Here is an 18,459-nt window from a genome sequence, read left to right as displayed (position 1 = left end):
CACCGCAGGACGATGAGGCAGGTCACCACCGCAGGACGATGAGGCAGGTCACCACCGCAGGACGATGAGGCAGGTCACCGCCGCAGGTCAATGAGGCAGGTCACCACCGCAGGACGATGAGGCAGGTCACCACCGCAGGACGATGAGGCAGGTCACCACCGCAGGACGATGAGGCAGGTCACCACCGCAGGACGATGAGGCAGGTCACCGCCGCAGGTCAATGAGGCAGGTCACCACCGCAGGACGATGAGGCAGGTCACCGCCGCAGGTCAATGAGGCAGGTCACCACCGCAGGACGATGAGGCAGGTCACCACCGCAGGACGATGAGGCAGGTCACCACCGCAGGACGATGAGGCAGGTCACCACCGCCGGACCATGAGGCAGGTCACCACCGCAGGACGATGAGGCAGGTCACCACCGCCGGACCATGAGGCAGGTCGAAGCCGGCCGAGTGCTCCGGCCGAACTCGCAGCAGCGTTGCCAGGCCTGTCCAGGTTCTAGCCTGGTTCTGGTGGGCTTCACGCCTCAGAGCCAGCCAAAGAACTGTCGCTGGTGCTCCGCGGCTCGAGGTCTACCGCCGAGGGAGCCCTGGACGTTGCTGGGAACTGCACAGCCTGTGCAAACCCAGAAAGCCACTGGGCCACGTGCGCACACGCGAGCCAAATAGCAAGGAAATAGAGCCCCACTATTTGACTCCTTCAGGTCTGAGAGCGGGCTCCACTGCCTCAGACGCTGGTAGAGTCTTTAGGTATGCAGACTGAGCTCAGGCGGAAAAGCCGCAGCCTATACTAAAACTTCCTAAACTATAAAAAACTATAAAGCCGTGCAAGCTAGCTGAAGCGGAAAAACCGCTGATCGACCTCAAAACTGTGCCGTCCGCCGGACAATAAAAAACTATAAAACTGAAACGTGCTGTCCTTTATCCGGGCGAACTGCAAATCCCTATAAGCTGTCCTATAGATATTGAACGACTGAGTCTGGATAACTTCAAAAAAAGAATGTTTATTCATACAAGGTTGTAAACCTGGCACAGATCTTAAAGTTGCAGAAAATGAAACAAATTTCTATAGGTTTTAGTCACAGAATTATCCCTGGTTCCAGAAGGCAAAAGTGATTATAAAACCACTATACCCTAATCACGCTGCCTATATTAGAAGGAGAAACTCTTTCCTTCCCTATCTTTACAGCAAAGATTAGTTCTAGAAGCGATGGAATAACTTTGCTCCTCTAACTAGATTTCCTATTCCAGATCAATATAATTCAATACTTATCTAATTTGGATAGGCTTAGATTGGCCTGGTTTTGAGGATGATTTGTCCCAGTTAGCCTTGCACAGCTCCAGCACGTTGGAAGACAATAGCCAGAATGAAGCTCCAAAATGGAGACTAGACCCTGGTAAAAAGGGCGGTCCTAAGATGTTGCACTCTTTGACCAATCACTGCAAAGAAAACTGCAGCCAGCTATTGCAGATTCCAAGCCACTTTTCCTAGGCTTTTGCAGCCAGAGGCTCAAACAAAATGCAAAGGAGGGAAAACAAACAAACGACCAGTAGGTAAGGCAAACCATCGTCCTGGGGGACGGAACAGCTCCCATTAGAAAATGCATAAGATGTGGGTGATCTACAATTCCCAAAAATCTTGGATCAATCCTTTCAAAACTTCCCCATTGTTCACAGTTGGCAATGTTGGATCTGTGTGCCAAATTTGGTCCAGATCCGTCATCTGCTGGGTTCTCTGGATACTCCCGGATGCCAAATTCAATTACATGCAAACCCTGCCAGTATATAAAGTTGTCCGTGTTGGGTTTGTGTGGCAAGTTTGTTTCAGATCCATCATCAGCTGGGTTCAGTGTTCTCTGGATAAGGGTGAACTACAACTCCCAGATTCCCAGGGAAATCTTCCTGAAACACCTGCCAGGATTCACAGTTGGCCATGTTGAGTCTTGAGTTTGGTTGAGATCCATTATCTGCTGGATTCCCTGTTCTCTGAATACGGGTGAACTATAACTCTCTGATGCCAAGGTCAATCACCCACAAAGCCTGCCAGTATTCACAGTTGGCCATGTTGGGGCTGTGTGCCAAGTTTGGTCCAGATCCTTCATTAGATGGGTTTAGTGTTCTCTGAATACGGGTGAACTATAACAACTGGATGTCAAGTTCAGTCACCCCCAAACTCCGCCAGTATTCAAATTTGGCCAAGTTGGGTCTGTGTGTCAAGTTAGTTCCTGGTCCATTGTTAGTGCTGTTCAGAGTGCTCTTAGATTGCAGGTGAACTATATATCTCAGTCCTTACAACTCCTATAAATCATGGTGGCTTCTCCCCAAACCTCTCCAGTACATTCAGTTGCTGATCAGTTCCTTTGTTTGCTGTGGGTCATAGGAAAGGCTAGGGAAGGTTTAAGAGAGAAGCAGTGGGCAGGGTCATGCAAATGGAGAGAGAAAGGAACACTGGGATGTGCTTGCTGTAATCTACAATGTCCTTGGAGTGATGACTTGGTGGCTGCCTTTTGATAACTAGGCTAATTCATCACTCACTGACTTCATATTTGCTGGCTGTTCTTTCTCCAGTAGGGCAAAGGCCTTATCATTGTTATATTAGTGACCTCATTCTTTGCCTGCTTCATGTGAGTGTCTTTGAAGGTCTTTCAGAATGTTCCACTTGAAGAAAATGCAGCATTTTCTGACACAAGTCAGTAGTAGAGAACATATGACATCTGTTCTTGTTCATCTATCTTTAATGTATTTTCATACTTTTACCATTGTTTTTTTTTAAAGCTTATGCCATATTTGGTACTGGAGATCCTGGGAGATTATCCAGGAGTTCCTGGACTTTTTGTGGCTGGGACTTATAGTGGAACATTAAGGTAAGTTTGAGTCATGATAAAATACTCCATAAGTATTGGTATCTATCCAGTTTTTTTTATACTGATTTATATCAGCAATAAAAGTCCCATTTTGTCCTAGCATGGGGATTTTTTTGGCTCCAGGATTTCCAGGTCTCAGGACATGGCCTCTGAGGCCCCCTTCTACACTGCTATATAATCCAGATTATCAAATAAAATAATCCACATCTGCTTTGAACTTGATTATATCAGTCTACACTGCCATATAATCCAGTTGAAAGCAGGTACTCTGGATGTTATATTGCAATGTAGAAGGGTCTGAGTCTCAGTCTGGATCAAAGTATCAGGGTCTGAACTAAAAAAAAACTCGGAGTCTGCAATCATTCACACTTAACTCACTTTTTCTGATGCCTTTTGGGATTATGGCTTCCTTTTGAAAGATTATTTGTGTATGTATGTGTATAAATATAAATATAAATATAAATATATATATATATATATATATATATATATATATATATAGGAGGTCCCCAAGTTACAAACAAGATAGATTCTATAAGTTTGTTCTTAAGTTGAATTTGTATGTTAGTCAGAACAAGTATATTTTAAGTGTAACCCCACCATCTCTCTCTCTCTCCCCCCCCCCCTCTCTATATAGTAGCTTTGGATAGCATAGGGAATTCCGGTGTGCATCCATTACTCCCACCAGTGGCATCATGTCCTCCTGATAGCAACACTGCTGGTGATAAAGCTTCAGTGGAGACTCTCCCCCCCCCCCCCCGCCGATAACTCTTTCAGGAGTGAATTTCCCTTCTAAGGGCTAGATTTTCTCTTTCTTCCTGTTGACTCACTCCTATTCTTAACTATGAGTCATTTGTAAGTCAAATGTTTGTAAGTTGGGGACTGCCTGTATATGTATTAAAATAATCATCAGTGGCAGGAGGTGGTAATTCTCCTTTTGCTGCAAAGCATATTCAACAATTACATTATACAAAGTGTTTGAAGAAACATGTTGATTGCAGCATACACTCTTCTCATCAGACTATGTATAAGACTGCTTTGGAATGGCCTTTAGGCCAAAAAAAAATTTGTGTTTTGATGCCTTCTGTGGTGATTTATAAAAAGAGGATCAACAAGCTGAATGTCAGAGCTAAGCTTCCCTCCAGTAGTGTAATTAGGTATACTTTTTTCATGTCAGCAGTAACTTGAAAAACTGCAAGTTATTTCTGGTGTGAGAGAATTGGCCTTCTGCAAGGATGTTGCCCAGGGAACGCCCGGATGTTTGATGTTTTACCATCCCGTGGCAGGCTTCTCTCATGTCCCATTAGGTGTACTGGTATGCCTAAAACAAAGTATGTTTCATCACTTTTCCTTCTCTGTGAAACTTGTCCACTTTATTTATTTCCAGTATTTCTACCCCGCCCTTCTCCCCTGGGGGACTCAGGGCGGCTTACAAATTGGCAACACAGTGCCATCACATCAACACTACAATACAAAAGGCATTAAAAACTAAACATTTAAAACATCATAAAAACCAATATACAATAATAAAACATTACCATGCACCGAGGTAATGTCCTTTCGTTCACTAGACCTTGTTAATCCAGAATCTTAAAAACCGACCGTGTCAAGCTCGAAAGTTCATTCATTGAACGCTTGAGCACATAGCCATGTCTTTAGTTTTTTTCTGAACCCTAGAAGGGAAGGAGCCTGCCGGATGTCACTGGGGAGGGAGTTCCACAGCCGAGGAGCCACCACCGAGAAGGCCCTGTCTCTCGTCCCCACCAGCCGCACTTGTGAAGCAGGTGTGATTGAGAGCAGGGCCTCCCCAGATGATCTTAAAGTTCTTATGGGCTCATAGGAGGAGATACGTTTGGATAGGTAAATTGGACCGGAGCCGTTTAGGGCTTTGTAGGTCAAAACCAGCACTTTGAATTGGGCTTGGTAGCATATCGGCAGCCAATGGAGCTGGCTTAACGGGGGGGGGGGGGGGGTAGTACGCTCCCTGTAGGCCGCTCCTGTTATTAACCTGGCTGCCACCCGTTCTACTAGCTGGAGTTTCCAGGCTGTCTTCAAAGGCAGCCCCACGTAGAGCGCGTTCAACACAGGCTGTAACCCTATTCCTTGTTCAGCCTTGCGACTGGCCAGGAGGACCTCTGTCTTGTCTGGATTCAATTTCAATTTGTTGGCCCTCATCCAGTCCGACACAGCGGCCAGACACTGGTTCAGGACCTGGACCGCCTCCTTAGTGACAGGTGGGAAGGAGTGACAGAGCTGGACATCATCTGCGTACAGATGACATCTCACCCCGAAACTCCAGATGATCTCTCCCAGTGGCTTCATGTAGATGTTAAACAACATGGGGGACAGTATTGAACCCTGTGGGACCCCACAAGACAATGGTTGTGGGGCCGAGCAGGCGTCCCCCAGTGACACCATCTGGGTGCGGCCCTCCAGGAAGGATCGGAGCCACTGCAGAACAGTACCTCCGAGACCCATCCCGGCGAGATGCCCCAGAAGGACACCGTGATCGACTTTTGTAACCGAATTTACACATGCTGTTTGTATGGAGAGGAATAAACATTTATATGAATAAAATAGCTTTATTGAGGCATATTGACTCTTAATTTAATCCTTTTCTTTGTATGCAAGAACATGAAAATGTTTCGTCGTCGTCTCACTTGTTCAGTCGTTTTTGACTCTTCGTGACCTCATGGAACAGTCCACGGCAGAGCTCCCTGTCGGCCGTTGCTGCCCCCAGTTCCTTCAAGGTCAAGCCAGTCACTTCAAGGATACCGTCCATCCATCCTTGGTCGGCCTCTCTTCCTTTTTCCTTCCATTTTCCCCAGCATCATGATCTTCTCCAAGCTTTCCTGTCTTCTCATGATGTGGCCAAAATACTTCAACTTTGCCTCTAATATCCTTCCCTCCAGTCGGGCATTATTTCCTGGAGGATAGTCTGGTTGGATCTTCTTGCGGTCCAAGGCACTCTCAGGATTTTCCTCCAGCACCAAAGTTCAAAAGCGTCTATCTTCCTTCGCTCAGCCTTCCTTATGGTCCAGCTCTCGCAGCCATAGATTACTATGGGGAATACTACTGCTTTGACTATGCGGACTTTCGTTGCCAGTGTGATGTCTCTGCATTTCAGTATTTTATCGAGGTTGGCCGTTGCTCTCCTCCCAAGAAATAGACGTCTTCTGATTTCCTGACTGCAGTCTGCATCTGCAGTAATCTTCGCACCTAGAAATATAAAGTCTGTCATTGCCTCCACGTTTTCTCCCTCTATTTGCCAGTTGTCAATTGGTCTGGTTGCCATGATCTTGGTTTTCTTGATGTTTAACTGCAGCCCGGCTTTTGCACTTTCTTCTTTCACCTTGGTGATAAGGCTCCTCAGCTCTTCCTCACTTTCAGCCATCAGAGTGGTATCATTTGCATACCTAAGGTTGTTAATGTTTCTGAAAATGTTTAACTTACTGTATATACCCTTGTATACATTGAAATTTCTTTATCCAGAAATTGACCCCAAAAACATGGGTTGATTTATCTATAGGTGCTGGAAACAGATACAGTAGAGTCTCACTTATCCAACATTCACTTATCCAACATTCTGGATTATCCAATGCATTTTTGTAGTCAATGTTTTCAATACATCGTGATATTTTGGTGCTAAATTCGTAAATACAGTTATTACTACATAGCATTACTGTGTATTGAACTACTTTTTCTGTCAAATTTGTTGTCTAACATGATGTTTTGGTGCTTAATTTGTAAAATCATAATCTAACTTGATGTTTAATAGGCTTTTCCTTAATCCCTCTTTATTATCCAACATATTCGCTTATCCAACATTGTGTCGGCCCATTTATGTTGGATAAGTGAGACTCTACTGTAACAATGATACCAGCTCCTTGTCATTTTGGGCACGTGAGGTGGAGCAGGGTGGCAGTGGCTATTTTTAATAGGAGCATAAATATAATCCCCATAAGGCTTGGCAATTTCGCTGCAAGCCTTCCCTCTGCCCCACTTTCATTTTTAGCTTGTGTTGTGTTTAATAGCAACATGGTATGCCCAGGAATGTGATGTGACCACCATTTTGGTTGCTTGAAGTGGAGCAGAGGAACAGCAGTCACTTTTAAAAGGAACTCACTGTATAAGCCTCACCTCACACTTGTCTCTCTGCAGTCCTCCCTCCCTCCTGTTTCTCTTCTCCAACTTTCTTGAAGCAAGCAGCCTCTTCAGCTAAATATCCCTTATTACTGCTCGTCTTTCCTCACTCACTCTTGTATATATATAAAAACTGTTTGGCTAAAGGCTAGCATCTTTGTATCCCATGAGGCTCTGCATTTAAGTCACAACCAAAAAGTGGCTGCAGCTATGTATTCTATTTTCTCTACCAACATTCCTATCGGTGAAATTTGCAGGGTGGATCAAATCATCTACCTACGTCAGATATTGTAGAGTGTCCAGATAAGCTTTTGCAAAAGGAAACTTTGGTAGGTGAGTTTTGGGAGTTCTTGTTTCTGCTGTTTCTCAGATCATCTTTGTTTACCCTGCTCCCCCAATTTTTGAAATATTCATGATATCCCAGTAAAAATGTATACAAAACCCATGCTATTTTGATTTTATATTCCTCAGCACAGTGTCTTCTAGCATCAATGCATTAGCTGCTGTTACAGTAGAAGATCTTATTAGACCTTATTTCACGTTATCCGAATCAAAATTACAATGGATTAACATGGGAATGAGTAAGTTTTTTTTGTCACTATTCCTAAGATGTTGTTTGAGTTATACTAGAAAATAATGCAAGTGACATGGAAGTATGTCTTACTTCACGTGAATCATATTAAACCAAAATATAAAAATAGTGACTATATTATAATTTGAACTAAAAGGGGAAATGCATTGTTTAAAAAATTCTTTGCAAACAGAAGCTGGCCGATTAATTCAACCAAATTTCTTAGCTTTTGTTTTATAAAATGTAAAAAGCATTTGCGCTTATTGACAGAATTTTTGAGCAAAATATCCCTGTTGTGGTGAGGTACCAATCCATCAATTTAGCTTAAGGCAGGTGGAATTAGCAGATAATTTTGGTGAATGAGGTTTTGATCTTTCAGAATTTGGTCCTGTTTATGACTAACCTGCTCTTTTGGGCATCGTTGTTGACTTCAGTATTTAGTCTTGTAGCTGATGATTAAGGCTGGATCTACACTGCTATATAATCCAGTTCAGTGTATTTAATCTGCATTCAGGAACTAGATAATATGGCAGTATAGATGGGGCCTACGAGTATTCCCATCACACATGTCTGCAAACAATGAAAAGAAACATGGTGTTTAGGACACATCAGATGTTTTAAGTATGGTACCACCTGTCCAAATGATAGGACTAGACATTCCTGTTTTTCACTTTTTAGAGTGTTTCTCCTACGTAGTTTATTAAGACACCTTCTGTACTGCCATATAAAATCCAGATTATCAGTATAGAAGAGGCCTGAGGGCCCTTCCACACTGCCCTTTATCCTAGGATCTCAACCCAGATTATCTGCTTTAAAATGGAATATATGAATCCTCACTGCCAGATAACCTGGGATAAACAGATAATCTGGGATCAGATCTTGGGATAAAGGGGCAGTGTGGAAGGGCTCTTAGTTATAGAAATCAGAGTTGTATAAACGTGTGACTCAGCTTTTTCATACTGTGAATGTGTCTCCCAACTGTGCTTTGCAATTGAATCCAATGTTGACCTCAACCAGTTATTTCTGTTCGATGATCTGATGTGAAGTTGGGCCTTCAAAACCCTGCTAGGCCTACGCCTTCATGGCAGGAGTGAGAAAGTGATAGGGAAGACTCATGTGGAGTGAAGAGTAGTCCCAGGTTGAGATCAATCTTTAACCAATGAAGCTCTCTCATATAATTTTGTTCTCGGCCAAAACTATTCTAAGAAGGTGATGTATCAGAGAGCTACAAAGAGCCAGGTAAAATGTGAAGTGTAGGTGTGATTTGCATTATGGACTTATTTCCATTATGAACTTCCCACAAGTCATGAATAGAATACAATTATATCTGTATAAAATGTTTTTGACATGTAAAATAAGATATATGTATGTAACTTCTTTTTTATTGTGATATATGCTAATTTCACTTTGAAATGAATATGTAGTACTTAGTTTTGCATTTTAAAAATTATTTCAATATTCATAGCCTTGTAAAGGAAGAAAGAATATGACATACTGGTTTGGTAATTCTCAAAAGCAAATCTGAGCAAATGTATAGTTGATTTATTATTTGTAAGGAGAGAAATAAATCTTAAGCTTTTCAATGAATTCAAATACTCACATAAACTTTGTACACATTTATCTATTTAGATTTGTTCTTTGGTATAGTGTGCCTTTCCATGGCTGCAGCGGCATCTACTATGGGTGCTCTGTTACAGGTAAATTGTAAATTGCTACTAGTCTTCACCTGCCTAAATTAATTTTGATCAAAGCATCAAGTAGATTTTATGTAGAAGGCTTACAACATTCAAAATTACACACAGTCTTTTTATAGAAAGCTACAATATATCTCTCAGCTTTCACCAGCTCTTAAATATATTCTCTGATGTATAGAAGTTTCACCTAAAGATCAACTGAGAAAAGATGTAAAGCTACCCACTTCCAGGTTCGTGAAGACTCCAGTAAAGTATGAAGAAGATCGATTCAGAATACAGTATATAGTGGCCCAAAAAAATCAGAAGGAAAAATAAGTCAACAGTGTGGGAATGTTTACTTATTTTGTTCCTGTATGCAACAATTATCTCTCTGTCCCATGAGAAAACGAAATTGTTGATGTAATTTTTGATCGCTATTCCTATTCTGCTGTCAGGGCTGTAGCCGGGAAGGGGGGGGGAGGGGTTCAACCTGTCCCCCTCCTGAATTTTTTCAGTTTTTTTTTTAAAAAACCTGGTTTATTCATAAATTTTAATTGGTTAACTAAATCCCCATGCTAAGTCAATGAGAAGCAAAAATTAAATGAGTCCCTCCAGAACTGCAAGCACTATCTCAAGCAAATTTTGACAATTTATAGGCACTAATTACTTGCAGCAATAGCCGATATAGTGGAAGCAATCAAGTTGGCCCACTCATAACTGGCAAGAAAAGTCTAAGGTATGGGGGGATTTGAAGGCCCTCATGAAGAAGACCAGACTTGGTGGGAGCAATGGAGAGAGGCAGAGCTGCAGGCTGCTCCATCCCCTGCTGTGTTTAAATTGGGCTATTTCTTTAAATTGGCTTATGATGTTTTAGTTGATTATGTATTTATGTATATGTGTTTGTGTTTTTAAATCTTTGTACACCACTTTGAATTCCACCCACGGGAAAAAAGTGGGATAAAAATGAATAAATAATTTAATATTTTGCTTGACCATGAGGTAGGAGGCAGGCTCCTAATGAAGAATTAGGTCTTTCCCTCCTTTCTCCCTCCCCTTTTCCTGATAGTAGGGTTCCCATTACTATGCCTTTGCCCCAGGGAGATGCCCTATAATTTGGGCAGGGATTTCCCAGCAGCAGAGCATAAGGGCTGGGCTGGAGGTTTGGGTGGCTGCACTAGGCAGGGTTGCCTCAAAGAAGGCACATTCTGTAGCAGAGGAGGTTTGCCCTCCCTCTCCCCTTTAGAATAAACTCTTAATAAGTTGTTGCCTGGGTGAGTCACACTCTTTCCTCAAGCCTCCAGTCATGATTGCTAGGCCACAGAGGAAGGTTGCAGACAACTCCTTCCTTTAAAATAATGCTTAATGAATTATTGTCTGGAGGGAGTCACACTCTCTCAGCCCCAGGAAGGCACAGGCAATTCCACTCATTAACTGGGTCATCACATACTGTAGCCTACATTTTATTGCATGCCTCATGTTAAGAGTTTGGCCTTATGTTAGGCTTTAAGATCTTGCAATTATATTTTGGGGTAGAGGGCTCTCTTGTTTCAGGCTTCAGGCTTTAAATGTTGCCATTATATTAGGAAACATCCATCTTGTTTTAGGCCTCATGTTCAACTTTATAGCCTTTGCCAGTATATTAGGAAGCCTTTACAGTAGAGTCTCACTTATCCAACATTCGCTTATCCAACACAGTTTGCATCCCGCCCCGATCCACAGCTGTTTCTATAGCAAGGTTTGAACTTTTTAAGAATTTGATTTCCAACAATGAAGTGTAAGATAGAGGTTGGCTTTGTCTCAAATTAATCCTCTTTTACTGGAAGCGTCCATTTTACACCGGGAGCTCCTGGGATAAAGGTAAATGGGCCCTGAGAGGATCTGTAATGTTTTTGTATGATTTCTGCATTTACTTGCAAGCTTTGGTGAAGAAAGCTTGAGATTTCTCAAAATCTTTTGAAAACCTAGGTGCTCAATACTTGTAGGTTATTCCCAATCATACTCATAGTGTTTGTTTCCAGTTTGGTGGGAGGAGCTACCTGCTACAAAATGCTGTTTGTCATCTGGAGGAAATGAATATTCATACGAAGTCTTGTATAATCATGATTTTTTGTGATTTTTTGTGATTTATATCTGTGTTGTTGTCTTTGTCTTTTAGGCTGCACTCAGTATTTTTGGAATACTTGGTGGACCTCTTTTGGGAATATTTTCTTTGGGTATGCTGATGCCTTTTGGAAATGCTAAAGTATGTATTCATTGGGTTGCTGTGTGTTTTCCGGGCTCATTATACATCTTTCTGTTGCTAAATAGGTTCATGTGGGAAAGTCATTTTATATTTTCTTTTGTCAGTTCAAAGATGTATTTATGTGTATATACATTCATTGGAAGGGTTTTTTTGAAGATATAATGTGAAGCCAGGAGTTGTATAATGTGAATGAATAGTTAGGAGCTTCATAGTCATCTACTGTCTTGCCTCATTTTCTCTTGCTTGGAGTTATTTCGCACCTACTTTGTTGAAGGGAATCATTTAATCTGAACTGGCAAACTAGAATTTGCCTTAAACCAAAATAGGACACAGTACACCACCGTGAAACTGGAGGAACAGAGGAGAAAGTTTTTGAGTCCAGACTTTGCAGTTTGCAGAAAAATTACTTTTTATGTTGTGTCTCAGACTACTCCAGTAAAGCTAAATAATATACTCAGTTTAATCCAACAAGAGTTTTAAATTATTTTTATTATAGCATATGTTATTTATTGGAATTTCTGCATACTAAAGGGTTTCTGTAAACCTCAGGGACATGGAAATAAATCGGATTTTTTTTTGTGTGCAATATTGTAACAACCAACCATTTTGGATAATATCGATACTAACCAGGACTGGGGATGGGATGTAAAATCTCTAAACAAATGCAATAAAGTGGCAAACATAAATACATTTTAAAACAACCATACTTCCATTTCAGTATTGATGTTAACAAAGAATTCTATAGAATTTAAGAGGGAATTTTCATATTTTCTTCAAGAGTTCTGGAATAAAATACAGTAGAGTCTCACTTATCCAACATTCACTTATCCAACATTCTGGATTATCCAACACAGTCTGCCTTTTAGTAGTCAGTGTTTTCAATACATTGATATTTTGGTGCTAAATTCGTAAATACAGTAATTACTACATAGCATTACTGTGTATTGAACCACTTTTTCTGTCAAAGTTGTATAACATGATGTTTTGGTGCTTAATTTGTAAAATCATAACCTAATTTGATATTTAATAGGCTTTTCCATAATCCCTCCTTATTATCCAACATATTCGCTTATCCAACGTTCTGTCGGCCCGTTTATGTTGGATAAGTGAGACTTTACTGTACTTTTTTCTTCCGTGTACTCTGTGGATGCACACTTATGGGAGAGTATCTGCGCCTTCGTGGGCTCCAACAGAAAATCTTCTAGCTGAATCTTTTACATTTTGGCAGTAACCCCGTCCCCTTCCTCCAGGGCATAAAAGAGAGCCCTGGGCACATGCTCCCCAGTTTCTTTTTTTTCTGCTGTAAAGCCAGCTTTGGAATCTTCTCTAATGTTAACTACGCGTTTCAAACACTGCATCTAGTGTACTACGAAGAACCCTGACTCTGATGGGCACGCCAAGTGCTTCCTTCGTCTCGGCGAGGGCCATGTCGTCAGCTCATGCTGCTACTGCTTGGTCTTCACAGCTCAAGCATGGAAGAATAGAGCTGCACACATAAAAGCACTCCTTTACCAAAAATCTTTGCCACCTCCATCCTCACAGACTCCAGTCCCAGCTCCATCCAAGGCCAAATTGACTGCTTCAGGGGCTTCCAGGACTTCAAAGGTTGCCTGTACATAAAAACCTTCATCGAAGCCTTCCTGTACCATGACCATGGCAACTATTTCTACTCAATCCCAACGGTCGCACATGGCAACTCTACATCGGCAATGAAAATAGCCTTCAAACATGCTCACGAGGAATCTTGTCGAGCACAGTCAGACAGTGCAGCCCCATGGCCAGTTCCACCGACTCCAGGCAAATAGCTGATGGTGTTGTAACCCAGCCTCCATCTGAGTTGTCAGATGAGCCTGAGGTTGGGCCTGTTCAGCCTGTGATTGTCCCTGGACCTGGCTTGTCAGAGCCTGAGATTCCTATGCAGCCAGAGTTTGTTCCAGTGGATTCTGGGATCAGAGACATAATGGTTTCAAGCAGGCATCTTGAACCGCATTCTTTAAAGGTCAGACCTTCTTTTGCCAGATGGGCATTCTAGTTCGGATTCTGGAAGTGATAATGTTAGTGAGTTTGACAGGAAGAGATTGATTATTAGCAGAGGAGATAAGGGGAGTCTTTCAGACGCAGCAACCGATTGTTTTTGAAACAAAATGATGAGCAGGCTTCTCACGAGAAGAGACCTTGAGGGTTGCTTTCTCTGAAGGATTCAGAGGTGGTAACTTTGCTTATTCCAAGTGAATTTCATGTTATTTCCTGCAGCTTTGTATCTTGATTCTGGTTCCAGCCTTGTTCTTGCTTCTGGGGATTTCTGTGTATCCAGTTGATGTTCGAGTTATTTTGCAGTTTGGATTTCTGCTCCAGCCAAGACCCTTGCCTTGTGTTCCAGCATTGATCCTGTACCTTGGCCTAAACTTGGAGTTTTGTTCCTGTGTTCCAGTTTTGCTTCCTGTGTTTCTAGTTTGACTCATGCCTTGTATTAATGTTTGATATCTTGCGTGGACTATTCTTGATACCTTTCTTGGGACTAACTTTGATATCTAGTTTAGACTACATTCTTTAAGTGACTTTTATAGACTCTTGCTTCAAGATTTTCAAGAACTTTGTTCTTTTGGATTCAAACCCATTTTATTGACTTTGAACTTTGAGCTTGCTTATATTCTGGGGCTCAAGTATGGTTTTGAGGTGCCTTCGCAGCATAGGGGTGCAATGGATTGCTCAGTTGAAACAGCCTCCGGCTAAAAAGAGGCTGACCCAGTGCTCTTCGTCATCAGCCTCCTCAAAGAAGGACCTTTCATTCTCCTCAGGCACCTCATCAAGTCCTCCCCTATCTAGCCGGCTCAGCCCTCGAGATCTCCATCTCAGTCGCCGGTCCGCCAGCTTTCGGAGGGAGAGATCAAGGATTCACCCTACCACTTGACACAGACTGTCGTAAGGATGTCAGTGCCAGAGCTCCAGATTGACCAGCTACAAATACGGCAGGAGCTTTCCCCCCTGACCACATCTACCCTGGAGAGAGGTAGGCAGACTACATGTCTTGCCAAAGCAGCCCAAGCCTAGGCGTCCAAGAACCCACCTGTCACTAAGCATTCCCACCAGTTTTCCCAGTAATTGGCCCAAGTATTGCTGAGCTCTCCTCTTTGGTCTCCTCAAGAGACCGAGGGAGATGACCAGGACAATGATTGCCAGTCAGTTCACTCTGACTCAGTCTTATCGCTCAGTATAGACCTCTCTCCAGCTCCAGAGGCCTATGAAGTAGACCCTCTCTCTCCGACCGACAGTGTGAGAGCATTCGCCAACTACTTTAGGTCTGGAGATAAAACAGACCTCTTAAGGCAGTGACTGATCTGGTTTTTAAGAGGGTTCAAGCTGAGACCCCTCCAGATGCCCTCCTCCCATTCTTGTCTTAACCTCTCTACTTCATCCAGGCCTCGTGGAAGACCCCTTCTTCGATACCACTTCTAAACGAGTAGAACCGTGGTACAGTACTGACAATGAATCCTTGGAATGGCTTAAACATCATCCAGACCCGAACCAGGTCGCAGTCGAGGCTGCCCAATCCTCAGACAATCAGTCGAATACCACTTTGGACCAAAAAGGGAAGTGTTTCGATGCCGTCGGCTGAAAGTTATACTCCGGTGCCCTCTTCCTCTGTAGAATGGCCAACTATGGCATATCCATTGGAGCCTACCAGCAAATACTGTGGGAAAAGCCCAGTCATGCCATTCCAAACTCTCCGACGAGGATAGAACAGTTCTCACAACACTCCAACAAGAGGCCGACTCTTTGGCGCATCACCAGATACAGATGGCCAAACATACCGGTGATACAGCAGGGGAAATGATTGCTTATGCCATGGCAATCCGCTGCCATGCTTGGCTCAGACCTTCCAGTCTTTCCACCTCATCCAGGCAAGTCATTGAGGGCTTACCCTTTGATGCCCTTGGATTTTTCAATGCTAGTACCGATGACAAATTAAGCACTCAGGCCGTGCTTTGTCCACCACAGGTGATGACCTTGTTCATCACAGTTGTTTTTTCTGCTGTACCTTAATAAAGAGGTCATGTTTGCACCAAAGTTGCTGTCAGTTTGCTATATCCCGCCGACCTGTACCTCAGCTTGCTAGTCTCCATAAGTGTGCATTCACAGAGTTCACAAAGAAAAAGTACTGGCTGCTTATCTGTAACCATATTTCTTTGGGTAGTACTCTGTGAATCCACACAAACCTGCCCATCCTCCCCTCTAGCAAACCTTCCCCTTTCTTGTTGCTATTGTGGCGCAGGAACTAGAGAGCGCGTGCCTAGGGCTCCCTTTTATGCCCTGGAGGGAGGGGGCGAGGTTACTTCCAAAATTTAAAAGATTTCGCTAGAAATTTTTCCCTTGGAGACTGCACAGGCGCAATACTCTCCATAAGTGTGAATTCAAAGAATTCACAGAGTATCACTCGAAGAAACATGGTTACAGGTAAGCAACTTGTCCATTTCAGTCTCTGTGGACTCTGTTCTTTATTAATGTTACTTTAAAAAAAATTGCATTCACAGCCTACATTTTCAGTCTAGAGTTCCTTTTCCAGAGTTCAGTATATTCTCAAATGTGCACACATGGTTGTTGGAAGGCATCCATTTCCTTTTAAAAATTAGATCCAGAGCCCAGTTTTTTTGAGATTTATCTTTTTTGTTACCATCAAACAAAACTTTGCAATGTTTTTGTTTCTCAGGGTGCATTTTCTGGGCTTGTTTGTGGATTCAGTCTTGTATTGTGGATTGGAGTTGGCTCTCACACATACCCTCCACCATCTTACAGAACACTGCCATTACCTCTTTCCACTCGTGGTTGCCGAACAATCAATGGCACATTAGCTCCACAAGTAACTACTTCTATGCCTCTTTCAACTACTCCAAGGTATGCACAACAGAGCTTTTGTATAATGGCTGAAGTTTTATATTCTTTGGCTTGTTTTTTATATTGCTTCATTTGTTTTAGTACCTTTAAAGCTTTTTTTTTTTTAATTAATTTTTAGTATCCTATTTTTGGCCTCTTTTGCCCTTTCATTTGGAAACCAAAGCACGGTACAAGCAGTAAATAACGATATAACGGAACATGGGTCTAAATATGTTTTTATTAACTAGCAATATTTTATTTGTTTGTAAAAGTTTTTGATCTCCAGCATATGAATTGTTAAAGGTTATATTTCAAAATTACTTGAGCCCGATCAATATTAATGCAATTTCTGTTATTTGATATTCAAATAAAGCTATCAATTTGCTTCAGGTGACTCGAAATTTCAGTCATAGAAATGTGTACCTACTTTATCTACACTGTACATAATATTACTGAATTGTTTGATATTTTTGCCTAAATAACTAGTGCATGGCCCAGACTACACTCCCGACAAGTTCGTAGTTTGGGGATTCTACTGTATTCAAAATTGTCTGTTTAAAAACTGATGCTAGGAGTGCATTCTGTCACTTTTGGTTGGTGACATCTTTTCTAAGGAAAGAGTCTGATGGTAGGAAAGGGACAATGAGAGGTTCTGCCTTTGAATATGACTTAGAAACCTCAGAAACCACTCATTTGATCTTTATGAGGGCTAGACAGTTGGGTCATGTCATTTTAATTCTGCACCAACTGTTGAAGGTTTTTGGAGGCACAATTCTTTATTTTTAAACACCCCCCCCCCCCCCCGAATGCTGGGCATTGGGGCCTTTGTCAAGCTCACTGCAGGCTGCATATTATTTCTCATCCTTGATATTAATTGCATTAAGTTTTAAGTGGTTTGCATATATCATTGGAATATAATATTAAATTGAAATATTAAACTTTCCCCCACTTCCAGACCAGGTGTCCAGGAATACTGGTACTCGCTGTCGTATCTTTACTTCAGTACATTAGGAACTTTGATCACATTTTTTGTGGGAACACTAATGAGCCTAGCTACAGGTAACACTTTTAAATTTCAGTTTAAATGTAGGCATTTGTATTTATCATTTGTTAACATTTCTGTTGCTATTTGCTCTAATATTCTTATGCACAGTAGCCTCACAGGATCTGAGGTGTTCAAAAGGCTATATCTTAAGTCATCTTTGTTGTCTCGAGGAGTGAATAAACAGCTGGTTCATTACCCAAACTGCATCCATCTTAATGAAATGCATAATATAGGACTTATGTTTCATCCAATTCTTTTAGGAGGATTAAAGCAAGAAGTAGACCGTAAACTTCTGTTTGGCAAAGAGGAGTTTTTGGACAACTTTATATACTGGAAATCTAAATGGGTAAGTACAGTTTTGAAAATCTTTCATGTTGTTCCTAGAACTATTTTAAAAATATTATTAGGGACGCAATTATGAATTTCACCTCATTTTAAGTGGGTTTTTACAGAATAATAAAAACACAACACATCTTTCCCATTAAATCTAATTGCTTTTGCACTTAAAGTTATTGATTTCAATAGACAAATGAAAAAACCCAAATAACACTTATAACCCTATGACCTTTATAACAATTGTGGTTACAGGTACTGCTGTTCGAAAAAGTTCATCCTCCAAAGCAGGTGGCACCTAAGGAAGAGATGGAAGAATCTCAAGAGATGGAAGAATCTCCAGGGATGTAGAGGGTACTCTAATTCTGTGGGTTATACAGAAAAGAACTATTCTACAAGGAGAAAAAAACAGCATTGAATGCTGTGGTATACAAAGTATAGAAATGTTTAGCTTTTATTCATTGAAATTTAAAAAGAAAAGTCTGTGTTTTTATGATTAATTTTAAAATTATTCTGTAGCAAGTTGATAACCAGAAGATAAGAAGACTTGAGAGAGTTGTGTAAATTCAAATCTGGTAATAAACAGTCCAATAACAATAAGTAAAATATTTAAATGCTTACTATTTATACATGTGATTCCTTAATTTACCAGTGTAATATTAATGTAATGTTTTATTTGACTCTTTCTTACATTTGAATAAAAAAGAACTGAATGCA

General features: G+C 41.6%; 1 protein-coding gene across 1 annotated transcript in view; it reads left to right on the top strand.

Moving 5' to 3' along the window:
- The window catches only part of slc5a8 (solute carrier family 5 member 8), a 44,526-nt gene extending 26,067 nt beyond the window's left edge, over positions 1-18,459 (top strand). Inside the window, exons 8-15 of the mRNA XM_003221058.3 lie at positions 2,775-2,863; positions 7,478-7,587; positions 9,207-9,274; positions 11,406-11,492; positions 16,201-16,385; positions 17,320-17,423; positions 17,670-17,755; positions 17,998-18,459. Coding sequence (XP_003221106.3) covers positions 2,775-2,863; positions 7,478-7,587; positions 9,207-9,274; positions 11,406-11,492; positions 16,201-16,385; positions 17,320-17,423; positions 17,670-17,755; positions 17,998-18,093 — 825 coding nt within the window. The 3' untranslated portion in view covers positions 18,094-18,459. The remainder of the gene's footprint in view (positions 1-2,774; positions 2,864-7,477; positions 7,588-9,206; positions 9,275-11,405; positions 11,493-16,200; positions 16,386-17,319; positions 17,424-17,669; positions 17,756-17,997) is intronic.

The sequence above is a fragment of the Anolis carolinensis genome, chromosome 5 (assembly GCF_035594765.1).
Source record: "Anolis carolinensis isolate JA03-04 chromosome 5, rAnoCar3.1.pri, whole genome shotgun sequence".
In the NCBI taxonomy this organism is placed as follows: Eukaryota; Metazoa; Chordata; class Lepidosauria; order Squamata; family Dactyloidae; genus Anolis; species Anolis carolinensis.
This window is presented reverse-complemented; position numbering and strand designations above follow the sequence as displayed.